This window comes from Sciurus carolinensis, chromosome 17 (genome assembly GCF_902686445.1).
Source record: "Sciurus carolinensis chromosome 17, mSciCar1.2, whole genome shotgun sequence".
NCBI classification, from domain to species: domain Eukaryota; kingdom Metazoa; phylum Chordata; class Mammalia; order Rodentia; family Sciuridae; genus Sciurus; species Sciurus carolinensis.
Window position 1 is genome coordinate 27901164 of NC_062229.1, and position 19951 is coordinate 27921114.

The 19951-nt window shown below is 45.5% G+C and overlaps 1 protein-coding gene across 6 annotated transcripts in view; it reads right to left on the reverse strand.

Moving 5' to 3' along the window:
* The window catches only part of Trak1 (trafficking kinesin protein 1), a 108829-nt gene that overhangs the window by 77113 nt on the left and 11765 nt on the right, over positions 1–19951 (reverse strand). For all 6 annotated transcript variants that reach the window (XM_047532636.1, XM_047532630.1, XM_047532633.1 and 3 more), the window contains exon 2: positions 4184–4378. Coding sequence is in view for 4 of the 6 variants with exons in the window: in XM_047532630.1 (XP_047388586.1) it covers positions 4184–4378 (195 nt within the window). In the remaining 2 variants the exon portion in view is untranslated. The remainder of the gene's footprint in view (positions 1–4183; positions 4379–19951) is intronic.

The window sequence follows — 19951 nt, forward strand, 5'->3', positions numbered from 1 at the left end:
TTGTTTGCTTAGTAACTTTCTCTTCTCCTCCTTGGGAAACCTGCAGGTAGCATGGTCAGCAGCTTAAAAGCACATGAAACACAGATTTCTTTCCTCCTGATGTTCATTAACCAGAAAGTCACATCAAGCGCCCCTGGAAGAAGGACGCAAGAGGAGTCACAGTCACCCACCAACCAGTGCAGCAACCTTCACGTCTGTGTCTACCGAACGTTATGTGACCAGAAGAGTCTACAGCACACTTCCCTGGCTGAGATGAGGGAACCGTGACCTGCAGACCTCAGCATGGAAGTGAAAAGTCACAGGAAAGAATGATATCTCATCTTCAAAGTAAGCAACACCAGGCTAAGTGTCACTAGGATCAGGGACATCCCCACGGACCATGGGGGGAAAATGAATTTTGTACATGTTGGACAAATATAAATCAACGAGCAACACACACATCCTGGAACAGGTTTTTGAGTGTTTTGGTTTTTTTCTTTTGTGCTTCACCAGACTCACTTTATTCTTAAACTAGAGTTTTCCCCTTTTTTAGTGACTCTGAGAGAGAGTGGTTAGTGTAGAGTCAGACCAGACAACCTAGGTTTAAATTTCAGCAGCCCCCTTTGCTAGCTGTGTGACTTTGGGAAAGTTCCCTGACTTCTCTGAGCCCCAGTATCCTCAGCTGTAGAATGGGATAGTAAGAGGAATGAATTCAGAGGTCCCTGGAGGATTTCAGAAAAGACAAGAAGAGCAATGAAAACTGGGCCCACCACACAGTAAGTGCCACGTGTTGACCTTTTCTTCCTGTCTAATCCCAAATGCCCCAAATTTATGGACACATTTGTTTTGTGGGTCATTTTCACTTTTGGTGTTTCTTGGACTCAAGGGAGTTAAAACTCTACCTGACAGGGAAGTGCTAGAACTTTTCTGAAAAGGTCATTCTGCCACCTAGAAAAGGCGGATTGCCTAAGGCTTTTGCCCTCCTCTCAGCAAGCTAGGTGACCGGCAGATTTAAAAGGCAAAGTGTGGGTTCTCCTCTCAGGAAAGGGAGGGAGTTTTTATCCAGCTCCCTGGCAGCCATGCTGTGTCAGCATGGATCTGGGCAGCAAGGCGTAGCTGGACCCCTGCTCAGTGCTGGCACCCGGGAGCTCCATGTCCCCACTGCCACCCGCCAGAGAAGGCCAATACCCTAAATGACAGAGAAAATAAGTCTAGACTGAAACAGAGGGTTACGCTCTTCTTACATACCTCACAAGTGACTCACGTGTCTCCTGGGTTACACACGTGTAAACACACACACGGAACCCAAGGAGAACGTCAGGCACAGGGAAGGGCTCCCAGCCCGGGCCTTCTGCCAACCCTCCACCAGTCTGGCCAAAGGCTCGCTGACCCCTCCTCGTAGGGAAAGTCTGCAGATGTATAATCAAGTGCAAAGGCTGCAAAAGAAGGCGGCTGTACTGATGCGGTCACTAGACCTTGAAAAGGGTCTGTGACGGGAACAAAAACCAAAGTCTGTGACATAGGTGCTTCTTTATTAAGGTGTCACATAAGGAGGCCTATCAGCACACCTGGTGACAAAGTAATTTCAGAGCAGTGATGAGTGAAGACGCTACTTGAAAGGATTTGCCTCTGCCACTGCATGACAGGGAAACACCTGTGATCTCCACTGGTGACCAAGTCACGGGTCCTGCCAGCACTGCCATGCTTTGTTGTCTGCACAGTAATGAGAGAATATGCTGCCATTTAGTCAGAAGTCGGTGAAAATAAAGATGCCAATTTTTTTTTCCATTATAAGTTCAAGTAACCCCTAAGTCCTCTCTGCCCACTTTGGGGCCCCAGGACCTTGGTAAAAAGCCTCATTTATAGAGTCCTGAGTTTCAATTAAGAGTTAATATTTGTCGGGGGGAGGGTGACATAAATAAGCCAGGGTTGGTGGCACATGCCTGTAATGGCCACTTGGGAGGCTGAGGCAGAAAGACCGCAAGTTCTAGGCCAGACTGGGCAATTTACCAAGGACCCTGTCTCAAAATAAAAAATAAAAAAGATCTGGGAATATAACTCAGTGGGACAGAGCACCCTTGAGTTCAATCCCCAGTCCTGAAAACACACACACACACAAACACACACACACACACACACACACACACGATGTAGAAAGATGCCCACCATTATGTTAATGCCAATCATTATAGAGTTGTGTTTGTTTTTGCATTTTCTACCCTCTGTGCAATGGCCAAGTATCATCTGAACTTATGTTATTTTAAAATAATGTTTATAAGCCTTGAAATAACAGTGGCAAGTACTTATGCATGTTAATTGACAAAAGCAGAATAAAAATTTAAACCATGAAAAAAAAAAGAGTTAATGTTTGATCATTGGATTAATAATATTTAGCAAATAACCACTCTGCACTAAGCAAAGGAACCACAGGAAAAAAAGAAAAAAAGCAGAATAAGGTAACACCTGGATACAACCATGCTGGAAAAGCTTTTAGAATCTCTGTTCAATGTTTATTTCAGTTCTTCCAATTTTATTTTAGGTTATCACTGCCAAATTCACAGGATTTCTTTTTTTTTTTTTAATAGATAACTAAAAATCAAACTAACACACAGAAGACACAATCTCTGTTTGAGTCTACTGTTAAGTAAACCATAGAAACTACAGATCAGTGTTATGGAATAAACACCAAGCTCGCCATGCTTCCATTTCCTTGATAATAAAACCAGCCCTGCCCAACTGTAGACATTTGATAGGGACACGATGAAGCAATTAGTGCTAAAGGTCTTTGAAAACTGTGTGGTGCTGCCCATGGGTGATGTTCCAATGACACTGTGCCTCCAGTGATTAATCAGAGTTATGAGAAGGGACATAGGAGCCCCCATGGCAGAAACAGCCACGAGGGGTCCTGTGGAATCACAGGAGGGTCATCTATGGAAGAGTAAATAACAGAGAGAGATTTCTCGAACAATTATTCTGTTGTAAATTCTACTGCAGATTTCATAGTTGTGGCAAATACAGAAGACACCACGGATCTTACTCTGGACTTGGTTTTCTGTGCATGATACCACATCTCCATGAGTAAGCTAGAATGACTTCCAAAGAGCTTCTTAAACACTTCAAGACACATCAGTCATTCAAAAACCTATGGATTATTCTATTTTTATTTTCATTCAAATTGATTTTCTGCAGTGTTCACAGAGAAACAAGGATTTGCGTCGGGTATAAAAACACAGGTCAGTTTCAACGAATTTCCTTCCTAATGAGAAAGTATCTGACAGAGAAAACCTGAAAATGGCTCCCAATACAACCTAAAAGAGAACTTGTAGTTCCAGCCTGATCTCACAACTTTAAGAAAATTAGGAAAACTGGTCTGCCTTAGTAAAAAATTTTAGAGATGCATTCTAAGCTGGTTTTGAACCATGTTTTCTCCACATAAAAGCAGGACTGCTGTACTCTTTTTTTTAAAAGGCTGATGCAATGATACACAGATATGTAAATGACCCAGCTGGCATGAATTTCTAAAGAGTGAAACTGCTTCTAAACAGCTACCACTTTCATAAACTTCAGTTACCAACATTAAGTATTAACTTTATAAGACTGTCACCATGTTTGAAGTCTACAAATGTCATGCTCTTGTCGTCTCGAACACTGAAGAGAGCTCCCCTAGTATACTGCTCACCCTACCAGGTATCAGCTCTGCAGCCTGGAAGCATCCATGGTTTGCTGTTGCAATGGCAGTCTGACTCTCCCAAATACCAGCTCAGGGAGGTTCTCGGTTGTCACCCTTGGCACATGTCTCACTAGGTCACATAAGTGAGTTGCCTTGATGTCCCCAGTACCCTTGATTTTAAGTAAGACAAACTTCTTCCCCACAGGAGTTTCTAGGCACTCATCTGTACTCTGGTAAGAAGTGGAAATGGGAACATTTATTCAAATTCTTCAACTAAAAGAAAGTGGGTTCAAATGAAAATCGTACTTGGTCCACACCACTCTAAAACTTCTATTCAGAAGATTTAAGACTCAGACCTTCTCTGTGGTTAACTCCACAGCCACATCTCCATCGCCCTTCTGGAGACGGCAGGCTGAAGGACCAGTACTGGGCCTCACCTGAGGCGGCAGCTAAGAGGACTGGTCATCTCACTGCCCTCAGTAAGAGGGACTGGGGGTCTCACTGCCCTCAGAGCGTCAAAAGGCAGCTACTCACGGAAGTATTTCAGCGTCTCCTCGATCTGCTCGGTGGTGAGGTCGAGGTTGGCGTCTGGGGAGAGGAGAGGCGTGTGGAGCCAGTCGTCGTGGTCATAACCGTAGATGGTGTCGGCTCTTAACTTATAGTGGGGCAGCTGCTCCTCCAGCAGGCTGATGATCTCGACTTCCGGAAGATCGGTGCTATTGCACACGTCTGGAGAAAGGAAGAGCAAGGAGACTGAGAAAGGAGAGCCCACTCTGGCTAAGGCCTCGCTGCTGCTACTCAGCTGCACCGCTGGTCTGCAGCAGGTATTTGGTTTCACCTACAGCACAGAGAGGCCAGACGAGGCCACATCAGACTTAGAGCCATGGGGGAGAGGTGTGGGTGGGGCCTGGGATGTCCCCCAAAAGCTCCTTCCTTGAGGGCTGGTCCCCAGTGCCGCAACGTTCAATGTTCGTGAGGGCTCGGACGCCGAACGGACTGCTGGGAGGGGTGCAAACTGTAGGAGTGGGGCTGCTTAGAGGAAGTAGGTCACTGGGGGCAAGGCCGGCAAGGGTATTTCTTGTCCCCAGTTTCTTCCAGGATTCCCTGGAGAAACAAGGCAGGGAGAGCAGGGGAGGCAGCCCCTCCCCTCCAGTCCCTGCCCGAGCCAACGCCAAGCAGGCAGCAGAAGCACACAGAGAGGCCGGTGCCCAGAAGAGCATGATGAAGTTGCCCAGACTCCCGTCTCCTTTGTGTTTAACAGGAAGGCCACACAACAGGCAAAGACGGGAGGGAGGAGGGAAGAGGAGAGGGGAAAGGGGAAAAGAGCCATCACAGGGAAAGACAGCCCACAATTAGGGACTGTCACCCTTTGGGCAACAGCCATGTGAAGACACCTGTCAGCCCCCACCCCCTCCAAAGCCCCACCAGCCCCCTCACTCAGTTCCGTGTGCAAAGCTTCACTGCATGATGCTTTCACTCAGGACATCGGTGTGGTTTTCAAAGTGCTGAGAAGCATTAATGATGAGGAAGTGAGGATACTCGGGATTTTAGTTGGCATTTGGGGAAGCAGTTCAATCCTGGAGTGTTTACTGACCCTGAACACTTGGGAAATGTCACAGTGCGCACACCTGGCACTTCAACCAGCACTGTCCAAAAACCAGGACAGAAGCTCCAAACGCTCCCTTGGACAGAGCAGCGGCCCCACTTTAAGACAATTTCTATTATTTCTTCTCATTTCCCACCAACAAGACGACACCACTCAAAAGGTTCCAGACAGGCCCATGAGAGGTGAATATTTTCTCTTCTCATTCTCAGGTGAAGGGGATGTTCCCACAGAGCTCACCTCTAGGAGACGACTCCCATCTACAACATGACCACCATCTGACGGAGGGGACCTGGAATTGAGGCATGCAGATGCCAGTCACATCATCTCTTGGCTAAACGTGGATGTAACCAAACTATGCTCCACAGCAGCTCCACAAAAGGCAGAGCGAGACTGTGCCCAGAAGAACAGGCAGGGGACCAGCACATTCCTGCACAAGACGCGTTGGCATCCTCTGGCATCTTATTGCTGTTTGGTGGTGGGAAAGGGAACAGAGTCCAGAAAAGCATATCCCTTCTAAGAACAATGTGTCACTTGTGAACACAATGGCAGCTGCTCAAAAGCTGAGAGTTGCCCACATTTCCAGGGTTGAAGATCACCGTATTTACAGTGTGGGTCTTGGTGCCCAAGAGAGATTGTTTTCCTTTAAGCATGTGATGACCAGTGAGATAAAGCATCAAAAGGGAGGCTGTGCCACAATGCTTTTAAAAAAAAAAATAAATCTTATTTTTCCATAATGTGACCAGTCATACAAACATCAGTAAGTTTTGAGTTGCTTGGAAGATCCAGAGAATCGAGGCCTAGGAGAGATGATGCCCACAGTGACTGCCAGAGAGCTCCTTGACTTTCAGAGGCCCCAGAGAACTCTTGTGGAGGTGGACACCATGTCAGTTTAGTGGGAAGGCATATCTGAGGCCTGAGGTTGGGTGAATATAACACAGAAGCCATCAGGAATCCCCCAAGGAATGCTGCTGACATACCACACACCTCAGAGCACTCTCGGCCCCTCCTGGCAACCTGGGATATGGATGTTATTTGCAGGGTTTTATAGGCTGCAAAGCTGAGATTCACAGGAGCTGTGGACTATCCTGCTGGTCAAGGTCACATGCTAGCTGAGTGGTGATCTGTTCTGAGAAGTCTTGGCAGCTGACTGAAAGTCATGCTGCCACCCTGCCCCCTGCTGCCCATCTTCTGGGATGGCGCATGTGAAACAGGACAGCAGCAGCATCAGGAAGCTTTTGTTCTAAGCAGGTAGGGGACTTCATATGCACGCGAGGGATGGTCACTTAAATGCATGGACAAGTTAGGGTGTTGCCAGAATGATCCTCCCTTTTAGAACACAGGAAGTGGAGCCAAGAATTAAAGTATCTTATCTACAGAACCTTGGAGGGACAGTAGCCTGCATAGGACAGCGCTGCCCCCCTCTTAAAGCTTATTAGAGCTGACAGTGTGAACGGATGCTGCTGGCCCACACTGGAAGGAAAAAAATCCCTTTGTGCCCTCTGTGGCCATCATTTCTCCACAGCTCCAAGTCACACTATTAACAAGCTATAAAAATGTGTTCTCAGTGGTGCACCCCTATACTCCCAGCTACCAGGGAGGCTGAGGCAGAAGGATCACACAAGTTCAAAGCCAGCCTGTGCAATTTAGCGAGACCCTGTCTAAAAATAAAATTTTCAGAGAGCAGGAGTATAGCTCAGTGGTAGAGTATCCTTGAGTTTGGTCCCCAGTGTCATGAAAAATAAAAAACAAAAACACATTCTCAGCTAAGTCTCAAATGAAAACCAGCAATTCCCTGATTAAACTCAAATCCCAACAGGTCCGTGCTTCTGGCAGATTGGTAGTAACAACAGGCCCAAGCTCCACTCACCACTACCCCAGCCCGTCAAACCATCAAACTCAGCAAGGCAGTCAGAGGAGTCTGACCCCCCCAGCGGCTCCTCCCTCCCAGTGGTTGCTTGCCATATTGCTGTTGGCACCATCTTCAGAAGGATGCTCTGAGAATCACAGTACTGCCCTCCTTTAAAAACTTCTCTAGCTCCCTATAAAGTGCTTCATGATTCAGCCTGCGCCTTCCCAGGGCAGAGGCCACTGACGGTTTACCAATATCCAGTCTCTGCCACTTCCTTTTGGTAAAGCAACCCCCAAGGGATGGATGAGCCCTTGGTCAACCCACTAGAAACTATATTTCCCAGCTCTCCCGGCAGGAAGGGGTCCCCAAATTCCCAGTTACCAGGAAGTAAACAGAGCTGCCAAGCCATGGCCTTGCCACCTGTCCAGCTGCAGAGCTGAGCTGCAGCTGTAGTCATCGTCAACCATACAAGCAAAAGGGGGTGCCCGGGGAATGAAAAGCCAGGGAGAGGGCACTTCTGCAACACTCTGCACCTGGACTTTTAAGAGAGAAGAAAATAACATCTATCTTATTGAGGCCACCGCTCACAATCATTTTGATCTCTGGGATCATCCTCTGCTGTTTTCTCCAATTTTCCTTGAGTTAAGCCAAACCAACTTCTTGCCATTTTCCAAACATGTTTTTTTTTTTCACAAATCTGGATTTTTACACTAGCTATTTTAACTGCTTAGAATGTCCTTCACTGCCCAGCCAGCTCCACTCTAAAATATCACTCAAATGTCACCCTGCATTTGCAAAGCCTCCCTCAACCTCTCCCCTCCAGCTATCATGGTACTCGGTGCATAAATGATTCCAACACAACGTTAGCAATGTTTTCTCCATGTCTCTTCCCCACAAACTGTGAGCCCTTCAGGAGACAGGGCTCTGAATCACCCTTTAACACCTAGCCTGGCCCTCAGCACCTTGCTGAGCAACTGTAGGGCTCAGACGTGCTGCATGGATAATGGAACAAAGGGAAGGAAAAGCAGATCCACTCTGTCCACTCTGTCCACTCTGTCCAGCCCACCTACTCAGAATGCAAGGCACTCAGCCTTCAGCACAAAGGATGTACTGGCATCTAGTGTCAAGGTCTTTCCATGCCCCCTAAGATCACCCTAGGTCTTTGTCCAGCATAGAGGAAAGCCCCATAGGACAGTGGATGTCCCCTCCATCCTCAGCAAACACCAACCCAATGCCCACCATTCTTAGAGTACCACTTTCGGAGCAGAACACAATTCTCTACCTCCTGGGACTATAACCCTTCTGAGATTTTTCCCAAAGCAAAAGGTTTGAAGTGGACCCTCTTTCCAAGATGAGGGCTTTGTTGAGGGCTGCCTGGGAGGTGGGAGAAGGTGCAGGAGACTGTGTGGCATCCAGAGTGGGGCTGTAGAAGCAGCTCTGTCCATCCTACCCCTAACCAGGCTAGATCCTCAGCGTTGGAGAGGGGCTAGAAGGAGGCGCCTCCACCTAGGGATTTGCACTCATGCTCAGGTAACACCCCAGATTTACAAACCTGTCAGTGTCTGCGAGAGACATTGCTTTCTTAGAGTAGAGGTAAGAGCTCAAACATTTAAAACCAGAAAATCTCATGTCAAACTACAGATCCCTGGCATCTCAAAAGCTGGCACATCCAGGTTTTGTGGCCCACCCCTTCTGAATAACAGTGAAGTGGATGACTCTGGATGTGGAGTGGGTGGTTCTAATGGGGTTTCTGGGCCTCTTCTTGCCCGCCAGAGCTGGAGGGTTCTGGGCCCAGGAGAACAGAGAACCACAGTTACAAGAGGGGGCAGAGTATGCAAATACCCCTGAATACTTACCCAGTCTGCGGGGGATCAGAGAAAACGTGGACACGGGGTGGGGGGAGCGTTTAATAAAAAGAAATTCTGGCAAAGGCAGAGGGAGAGGAACAGCAGGGCACAGAGGAAAGGGATGGAAAGCCCAGGAGGAGGCAGAGTGGAAGGGAGCCAGCACCTGGCCACTACCTGCTAGACGAGGCTGGTGGCCCCTGGGTGCCAGCGAGAGCACCATGCCAGGAGCTCTGAGAATAGGGTCCCACTCTCGTCCCACCCTCACTTGGCCTTGTAGCCCCTCCACATCATGCCTTCACCTCCCTGGGACTCAGTGTCCTCTTCTACAGAACAAAGGTGTGAGGTTGGAGAAAAACTCCCTTCCCACCCTAAATTTCTCTAAGCAGCTCACGTGCAGCTGCAGGTTACAAAGGCCAAGTCTGGGGGCACCCACCACTACGGCACCTCCCTGCTTCATGAGGAGATAGCTCTTGTCTTCCACAGGCCCACCTCTGCTGAGAGACCAGGAACTGCACATTTACAGGAAATTCTCTGATTTCTAAATGCTAGGCAATAATTTAGAATTTTTTTTTTAAACCAATAAAAGAAAAATACAGATGTGTGTTACCAAGCCTGCAGGCTGCAGTTTCCTACCCCATGACTCACTCTTGGAAGAATGGGAGAATGTCGTGGACTATGTTAAGGATGACACTCGAAGAACATGAACAGACCCTTCACCAGCAAGTAGGGACACATAACACAACCCACTTTTTTTTTCCTCCCCATCCCTAGTCCTCTCCATTTCTTTACCCACCAAGTTCCCGTTTGGCCATAAGGCAGAGAGTGAGGAGTGAGACCTGAGGTCCGTGTCCGAGGACGTTCTGATTGGAGGCAGCAGCCCTCTCTCCTTGCCCGTTTCCCTGGGCAGTGACCGTAAGACACAGCAATGTTCTAAAGGCTTCACGAGACTCTTCACCTACTCCGACACTTGAAAGCTACTCTATACAGACTTGGAAATGATTCCATTTTCTGGAAACTGTAAGGATTAAAGGGCATAGACTCAAAGTCACACAGAGGCCACATGGATCCTAGAGACCTGTGTAATGCTTTGTAACTGGTATCCGACAAACTGCCTTCTAGAAGATTCCATGGGATCAGTTTAGAGGCTCACCTAGGCATCTTCAATTTTTCTGTACCAGAAAAGCTGTGATTCCACAATACAAAGAGGCCATGAAAGGAAAATCCCCCTGACTCAACCAGCTCAGTTAGTTGAGGAAAACACTATGCTCAGAGAGACTAGGAAGTGACCACACATCACAGAGCAAACCAGCAGCAGATGGGAGACCCTGCCACTCTACTGCAGGTCCCACAAGACAGGGGCCTCTGGAAGTAGCATAGCACCTCCAGACGCTGATTCATTCTCCACCACTTCCCCTGCTCCCAGGGCCCTGCCTGGCAACCAGGTGCTCGATAAGGGTGTGCTGGGCCATGCAAAGCACTTGGATCTATTATTGCAGCTCACTTACTCTCAAAAACCAGTAGGCAGTGCAGGATGAGGCTTAGGGGAATATTTTATAAGCTAGGAAAGCACAGCCCAAAAGACAGAAGAGGAAACCCAGGCCCTGTGAGATTCAAAGACATGCTGAGGTCTCCACTAAGCAGTAGCAGGGCTGGGAACCAGTACCTCGGCTCCCACCTATCCCCTTCAGCACTGCCTCCTAGTTCACACTCCAGCTCAAAGGAGGACAGGTACAAATCTTCCTTTTTTCTTCCATTTCTGGAACGCTCCATTGAGGGACAATTTCACTATCCCTCAAAGAAAGGACAGAGAAACCTGGACAGAACTGGAAAGAAAAAGGTCAACAGAACTATGCTGGAGATACAGAAACAAAAACTGACCAGGAGGTCTCTGGAACATCTGTGGCCTTGATTACCACCAGAAGCCAGTCTATCTAAGGAAATCCTAAACCAGCACGCTGGTTCAGCTCTGAGTGGACTGGAGTCAGGCACCCAACCACCTTTTAGCCATACAGACCCTGGCTCCAAGGACACATACCCCAATAGCAGCAGCCGAGCAGAGACAGCCAATCCACCCGGCTTGGGCGCAGCAGTTAGAGACAGGGTTTCCAATGTGAGTCAAAAGGGCACCTTGTGCAACTGAACATGGCACAGTCCACCCGGGCACAGGGGTTTGTTGTGCAACAAGAGAGGACAAGCAGGTCAGGGCAAAGTGAAGGAGGAGGGCATCTGCTATGGCAGCTCCAGAATGTTAAAAGCAAAGTTTGCATTTCTGAGAATCAGTAGTCATTCCTACGGGCTTTGTAGAAGAACCCACAAAAGCAGATAATAATTATATTACAGGTTAGAGTAATTCCAAATCTCTAAGATATAAAACTAAAAGTATACAGGAACTGATTTATTGATATTGGAGAGTGAACCCAGAAACACAGTACCACTGACCTACATCCCCAGCCATGGATTTTTTATTTTATGACAGGGTCTCTTTGTGTTTCCCTAAATGGATGAGGCCGGTCTGGAACTTGCCATCTTCCTGCTTCAACCTTCCGAGTCACTGAAATTACAGGTGTGTGCCACAAAATTTATTTTAATTTTAAAGGAAAAAAAGTTACCGTGTCCAGTCTACAGTTTAACCTCCAGAAAAACACTCAAAATGGAGAGTGTTATATTTGAATTTGTCATGCCAGGAAGTAAACAGAAAAACACTTTGGATTTCCAATTTTCACTTTTCTCTCAAAAGTAAGTTATATATTACAATTATTAAATAACCAGGGGGAGGCTATTCACATGAAAATTTCCAGTGTCACTGTGACCGCAATTAAAGTACTCACAGCTGAACTAGTGTTTGGACAGAGCCGGTGCAAATGGGAACGACCCTTGCCATAAACAGTTGGACAGCATGCTTCAAAACCCACAATTGCACCTAGGATTGACTCTAAGAAAGGAATCCAAAAAAATCTAAAGTGCAAAATAGATAAGCATACTTTTGGTATACTTGATGAAGTAAAAAAACATGCATGAGAAGGTTCCTCAAAAAGTCAAACTCAATCACCATGTGATACAGCAACTCCACTTCTGGACATAATAAAAAAAAAAAAAAATGAAAGCAAGGACTCAGATATTTCCACACCTGTGTCCAAAACAGCATTATTCACAATATCCCAAAGGTACAATCAACCCTAATGTCCACTGGCCAATGAATGTATAAACTAAATGTGGTAAATGCAGACAATGGACCATTACCCAGCCTTAGAAAGGAAGAAACTCTGACCTGTTATACATGGATAAACCTTCAGGACCTTAGGTTAAGACAGTCACAAAAGGACAAATGTTGTATGACTTTACTTCTATGAGGTATCTAGTGCAGTCAGACTCAAGCAGCCAGAAAGTAGAACAGAACGGCTGTTGTCAGAGACTGGGGGGAGGGGAGAATGGTGAGTTATTATTTAATGAGTTCAGAGTTTCAGAGGGGGAGGGGGAGTGGTGGTGATGGAGCTGAGGGGTGGTGGTGATTGCAAAACAATGTGACTGTGCTTAATGCCACGGACCTGAGCACTTCAAATGGATAAAATGGTAAATTTCACTTTATGTGCACTAAACCACAATTTAAAACACAGGCAACATGCATAACCCACAAAGCCCAACATCTCTCCTCTCTGAACTCATTCCTAGAGAAGTCCTCACATAAAAGAACCAAAGAGACATTTACACAATGGCTTCCAGAGCACTGTCACACCACCCAACGGGAAAATGAGCTAACTATCCTTCAGGAGAAGAGGCAAACTGTGAAATACTATATGGCCATTAAAATGAACAAAGTAGATCCACATACAGCCAAATGCCATGGAACAAGGTTTGGTCAAACGTGGACTCCATGTACAATGAGGGTCCCAGAAGATTATATTGCCTAGTGATGTCATAGCCATCTCAGTTTGGGCACGCACCCTCTATGATGTTTGCCTGATGAAACTGAACAGAGATGTATTTCTCAGAACATGTCTGTCAGTCAACAAGGCATGACTGTATGTCAACATTAAAATTGCAAAGGATGTATATGATACAAAACTTTTTAAAAAAGTATGAAAACTCAATCTGCAAAATGCACATTGTGGGGTTTCTCCCCACACACCAAGTAAGTGAGCAATTCTGCAGCAGACACTAGCTGGGTGTGTCCTAAACTCCAATTCAGTTCTATCACTATGTACTTGGGGACAGCAGCAGATGCTGCAGGCTGAGGCTCAGTCCCCAAGACTGAACAACTCTAGTGGCCAATAGCAAGCCCCAAATAGTTTTCCCTGTGCTTCTCACTCACTAGCTATAAATCGGGGTTCCCTCAACCCTCTCCTTGGGTTCAATTAATTTGACTGAGTGCTCACAGAATGCACAGAAACACTTACCTATATGTTCTGGTTGATTACAAAAGATTCTACAAAGGAAGAGATATATAGGGCAAGGCGGGGTGGAAGGGTACTGTGTTTCCATGCCCTCTGGGAGACCCACCCTCTACACGTTCAGCTATCCGGCTATCGGGAAGCTCTTCCAACTCTGCCCTTTTAGGTTTTTATGGAGACTTCATTGTCCAGGCATGATTGAAACACCATCAACCATAACAAAAGGTGACTGGACAAAAGGGTCATGATCCAGCGGACAGACCAGGTGGGGAAACCCAGCAAGGCCTGTCTGTCCGGATTCTTCAGCATTCTTTCCTTCAGGGTGTGGGGCAGGATCCCTTCTGAAATGAATTCTTACATCTACTATCAGACAAAGTCAGAGAATTTCTTCAGGGTCAGCTCCAAGGCAGGTAGAAGGTCAGTTTCTATGGCTCACCTCGGGCAAGAGAAATTCTAGTTTCTATGTCCTCCCTTGGGGGAGGAGCTATGAGCCAGGAACCTTGGATGAAAACATATGTATCATAATATCATAGTTGTTAAATAGACGTGAAGGTGCATACACATCTACATTTCTATGTTAACTGTCATATCTTCAATAAATGTTTAAGGGATGTTCATTGCATTGTCAAATACAGCCTTCGTGTTTCACAAAAGGGTGGTATTTAAGCCAATTACAATCACATGATAGAATACATAAAGTCATGAATATCAACTACTTGTTCAATTCTCAGGAGGCGCCATTGGGGCAGAACCTGGAACGAAGATCTGGGGGATCAGGGTTCCAGAGAGAATAGTAAAAATGAAAAAAGGCCTGTGGCAACCCACGTGGTAGGAGCTAAGGGTGGGAGAGAACGGAGGAAGATGGGGGACAAGGAGCCCCATCCCCCAGGAACTTCTAGGCCTGGGCAGGGAGTCTGGACTACAGGTCCTGCGCTAGGAGGCCATCCCACGAGGATGCCAACTGATCTAAGGGTTAAAAAATGACTCTGGCTGCTGTGTGGACAGACTGAAGGGCTAAGAGCTGGGAGCTGGTGAGAAGGCTCCCACCACCAGCCAGGCCAGAGACGAGGGCAGCTCAGGCCAAAGAGCAATAGGTGGGAGAAGTGGCTGAAATACTTGAAGATAGAGATAACAGGACCTGCTGGTGACCTGGATAGTATTATAAAGACAACACAGCTGAAGAGAAAAATGCTTGTAATATAAAATTAAAGGTGGGAGGGGATTTCCTACATGGACTCCAATTATGCAAAAATTATACACATGCTGGGGGTTTATTTATTTTTGTGGTACTGGGGATTGAACCCAGGGGCACTTAACTACTGAGACACATTCCCAATCCTTTTTTCCCATATTTTATTTAGAGACAGGGTCTTGGTGAGTTGCTTAGGGCCTCGCTAAGTTGCTTAGAGTCTCACTAAGTTGCTGAGGCTGGCTTTGAACTCGTGATCCTGCTGCCTCAGCCTCCCAAGCCAGACAATTATATCAATCTACAAAAATTTGCTCTATGACAAGATTTTAACTATGCTTGTAAAAACTCGATCATATTTCTCTAACAGATTTTTTTTTTTTTTTGTCAAATTGTGCAGGGACAGTAGCTTTGGAGAGCATTAGGATGGTATATAGTGCTTTCTTAAAACTAACATTGTTAGCTGCTATAATGCATCATATAAAAATGAAATACACTGGCGCTTACTCATTCAAGCAAAAATTGGGTTCTTCAAAAAAGAAGAGACCCTCAGATTCCCAGAATTCCTTGGCATCCAGCCTATTCTGGAGTAGGGGTTCACTGGTAACCACTAAGGACACACCTGGTATATAGGAAGGTACTAGGAAAACCAGCACCACTTGGGTCAAGTATCCTGCAAAAGAGGACAGATTCAAGAAGTGTCTTTGAAAATGTCTTTTTAAAAGTAAATATCGAGGGGGTTGGGAATATAGCTCAGTTGGTAGAGTGCTTGCCTCACATGCACAAGGTCCTGGGTTCAATCCCCAGCACCACAAAAAAAAAAAAAAAAAAAAAGTAAATATTGCAAGGTGGCCTGATGTCACTTACTTACTTTCTGGTTGGGCTGCCACATAAAGTAACCTAAAGAGTGGCGCGGCCCTATCTGCAATGATAACGTCCCTGGAGCCAAGCCCTCATAAAGACAACAATCACTTTGTTCTGCGAGCCGGTTTTTATCAGCAAATTGTGCAGTCTTTCTCCCAGCTTAGCCCCAGATAGAGTATTTTACAAAACAAAATTGTTGGCATTTTTCTTTGAATTGGTAGTGACAGAGAGGCAGGGGGTTAGTTTCTTAACTTCTGGATTGATTTCCCTCTGTTCACCTTCTCCCTTTATAAGAAAAAGAATAAAGAGGGGAAAAAAAGGAAGTATCCCCAAAATTCAGGTTCCTCTTCCAGCACCTTCAAAGATTCACACAGGGCTGCCCTCTTGCCTTTGCTATTTCCAAAGGAGACCCAAGCTGTAACCCTGCTCCCATGCACACTAAGCCCAACAGACCAGAATACCATCAGTCCAGCCAGAGCACACCTCTCCAGTCCCGCATTCCCCCAACCCACCTTGCAAAGACACCCAGGTACGCCCTCCCACCCCAGGCCCGTCTCTGTGCCTCCGCCCCTGCTCTTCTTCCCATCCTACTACATACACTGTGCTCCTTTGGCTGCTGCACCTCTGCTCACACTAAGCCTTCCACCTGGCCATTTGCCCTTACCTGTCAACCATACCTGTGCCCTCAGATCCCAGACAGTGTAATTTCTTCAGGGCCACCTTCCTAGAAAACCTGGGCCAAAGCTGGCTCCAAAGTTATCTTCTCTCTCAACCCCTGGCATTTTCCACCAATCACCATCTGGACTGGATGACCAATGACAATTTGCTTGGGGGTCAGAGCAACAAACAGTAAATGCTACAGAATGGAATGAGCAAGAACCTGTTCTTCACCAGCACCCCTGTGCTTTGCACTGGGGAAACCCGTCCTCTCACACACTGGGCAAAAGCACTATGTCAGAATTCATTTCCTAAATTCAATCATTACACTGCAGTTATATAAGGGCATGTCCTCGTTACAAAACACCCACTAAGCACGTAAAAACAGTGGGTCATGGTATCTGCCACTTACTCCCAAAGGGTTGAAGTTGGGGGAGAGAAATGAAAAGTAGTAAAGTAAATGTGATAAAATATGAGCACTGGAAAATCTGAGTTGTGCTATTGCTTATACAATATCTCTAAATCTAAAATTATTTCAAAAATTAAAAATATTTTAATTTTTAAACAAAAATTAAATAGACAAAGTCACGAGGCTACTGTAAACCACCTTCTGCCTGGCTCCTTTATGATTCCACAGATGTAGGGATGGGAGTTCCTGAAACACCTTCCTAGGTGAGCTTGCCACAGATTTAGAAGGAGGAAGAGGAAAGGAAAAAAGTTCCAAAAGCACTTAGATGCTGTCATTGGTTCCAAAGTCATTTTGAAAGTCTCTCTTCTACTCCCTTCACTTTTACTGCCGCCCCCTCCATACTCCTTGGAAAAGCCACTTTGGCCAGTAAGAAGCATTGGAATAAACGTCCTACTTTACCAGATCCCTTCATGTAGATCCAATTACTTCCTTAGGATAAATTCTAGAACTGAAGTTGTGGGGTGAAATTTGTGTTCGTGCCAGACTGACTTCTAGACAGGCAATGGATTCACACACGCACACGGCAAGGTGAGATTCTTCTGTGTCCTCACATTCTCACTGGGTGAGTTTTATTAAAGTTCTACAAATCCAATAAGCAAACACTGGTATTATTTGTCTAATTTGATTTTTATGAATAATAAAATCTGTACTTTCTTCTTCACATTATTTCTATTTCTCTCAATAATATTCAAGAATCCTACATAGATACACTGGCCATTTAGAGCTCTTCTACAGGTTACTCACACAAGTCCTTTTCCTTTTCTTATCCCTGGGGTTGTTTGCTCCATATTACTGATATACAGAGGGGCTTTGGGGGAACCTCTTTCCTATCAAAGGCTTTGCAGTTATTTTTCCCAGCGTAGCAACTGTCTTGCCTTCCCTCTGGAAGTCTCTGGCCTCTCCATTCATTGTTTGTGTGGCTCCAGCTCCTGCTAGAGCAAACTGCCTGGTTACAAAGTTGCATAACTTCTGTTAATTTTAGAGTCCAGTTTTGCAGAACATACAAGTTTTTCAAGAACAAACATATCATATTACAGTAAGAATCCCTGTACAAAGTTTATTTGTTTGTTTATTTATTTGGCAGTACTGGGGATGAACTCCAGGAGTACTTTACTCCTGAGCTTCACCCCCAACACTATTCTTTTTCTTTTTTTTTTTTTTTTTTTTTTTTTGAGACAGGGTCTCCCTAAATTGTACTGGTTGACCTTGAACCTGCATTCTTCCTGACTCAGTCTCCCAAGGCCCTAGGATTATGGTATGTGCCACTGGGCCAGCTAAAGTTTAATTTGTACACTCAAGTGGATGGAGCTTTCTTCATAGCTGTGTCGTGCTTACAGTTCATGCTGTGCTTATGGCGAATTTTTAAATTCATTGTATCTTTGACTCATCTGGATTTTATTGGGTTTAAAGGAGTTCCACAGGGATCTAGCTGTATTTTTTAGAATAAGGATGGCGTCTTAGCACATGAGAATTTACATACATTGACTCACTTAATTCTCCCAGCATCTCTAAGAGTCAGAGATTCTTACTGTCCCCTATTATACAAAGGATGGATAGATACATTACAACACTAAGATTTGAACAACTGGAGCCATATCATAGAGCTAGCAGGTTGTGGACCCTGATTTTCTAACAGTCTGGACCAGAGGCCACAGCCCTAACCACCATCCATGCTGTCCCTGGCCCGATGAGACCCTTGAGCTCACTAATCAAATAATTCCTCATTACTCTCCTTTCTTCCACTCCCAGTTTCTAATCTCTCAAGTGTTTTGAGAGTCCCTAAACCAGAGTCCTTTCTCTTCTAGTGATTTAGAACAGAGCTCTTCTTCTAACAATGCTGGGAACTGAAGGCACTGGGAAGCCTCCAGGATGGCCTCCAGCTATTAGCTACCTCCACCACTTACCTATCTGGCTTCGCAAGCACTATTACTTTCTTGTGTAGGTCATGATGTGAAAAATAAGGGCACTCTAACATGGACGGTTCACACTGTGCTGTTAACTGTGGTCAGGGAGGCATGGTAAGTGCTACTATAGGTCTCTCATGATCCATACCCTTCTTAGTATCAAATCCCTGAGCCCATGGAAAGACTACCTGTGAGAGTCACGCACCTCTGCAGCAAAATATGACCATGAGGCTAGGTTCTGACCAGTGAGATAAACAAAGTTTATGTAAGCTTTTCCCAAAGGTTCCCTTCCTTGGGAAGCTTGGCCAGGACAGCTGGAGTTTCAGCAGCCTTCTTAGACATGAAGGTGACCTTAAGGTTTGAAACCATAATTAGAATGGTAAAACCAAAGGAAAGGAAGAGTCTGGGCCCCTGAGGACAGTAAGGTCACACCAGCATTGCCTCTCTCTGAAATTTATTTACATGAAAGAAAAATAAAGACTATCAAGTCACTGTTCAATGCAGCAAACCTTAATCCTTACTGATACAGATAGTTCCCTTTAAATGACTAGGAAGTGTGCCTGTATTTCTCAAACTCGCCATAGCAAAAATAGGACAACTCACTTGGACTCCATCTTATCAATCTCCTTCCCATCTCTTGGGTTTTGCTGCTGTAATCTGGGGGTTCAGGTCAAGTTTCCTCTTTTCAAATAATTAACTTTTTACATTTATACTTGGTTTTTATCATCCCAAAGCATTTATGCCCAATATTTGTGATTAGACTTTTCATCCTTCTTAAATAGGCTGAGCAGCTGCTGGAGTTCAGGGCCCACATCCCCCCAAGTCCTCTCCTCCCCAAAGTGTGCTCTTACTAGGGGACAAGGGAGGTCAGCTAGCATCAAGGGGTAAACTCTGAGATAAAAGATATAATGCCAAATCAGGAAAACTTTATTTTATTAATAGAGCAACACTTTGTGAAATCACAATGCCAACTCTGCCCCCACCATTCAATGTGTTCATCTGTTTTATTGTTAACCTAAATCATTTCTCGGACAGGAAACTTTATTTATAAAGGAACAATGGTTCCTTTTTCAAAGCCTCAAATGAGATCATCTGGATATTAAAAGATGTAAAATTCATCCAAAAAGGTCTTTCCCCAGGCTAAGGATAGGCAGTTAGACAGAATAAGTAAATAAAACAAACTAAACCTGACAGAGAAATGATGCCACGGTACCTGGACTAGGTTTCAAATCAACATGAACGTTAATCTCACGTTAAGCAAAAGACGAACAAGGAAATAAAGTCATAAAAAGACAAAAATAGTAGAGTGCCTCATCCAACGATGCGGTCACTGTGCATGAGTGTCAGGTGCAGTCTCAGTGTCTATCAAGTGCTCACTTGAAGGATGTGAACAACCACTGAGGGAGATGTTAGGTCAGAATTTGGGCCACTATATGAGAGAGAGCGGAGCAACTGAGGCAAAGGGCAGCGACACAATCAAACGGGCGACCAATCAAATGGGCAGGAAAACTCCACTGACCCTTACCTCCACC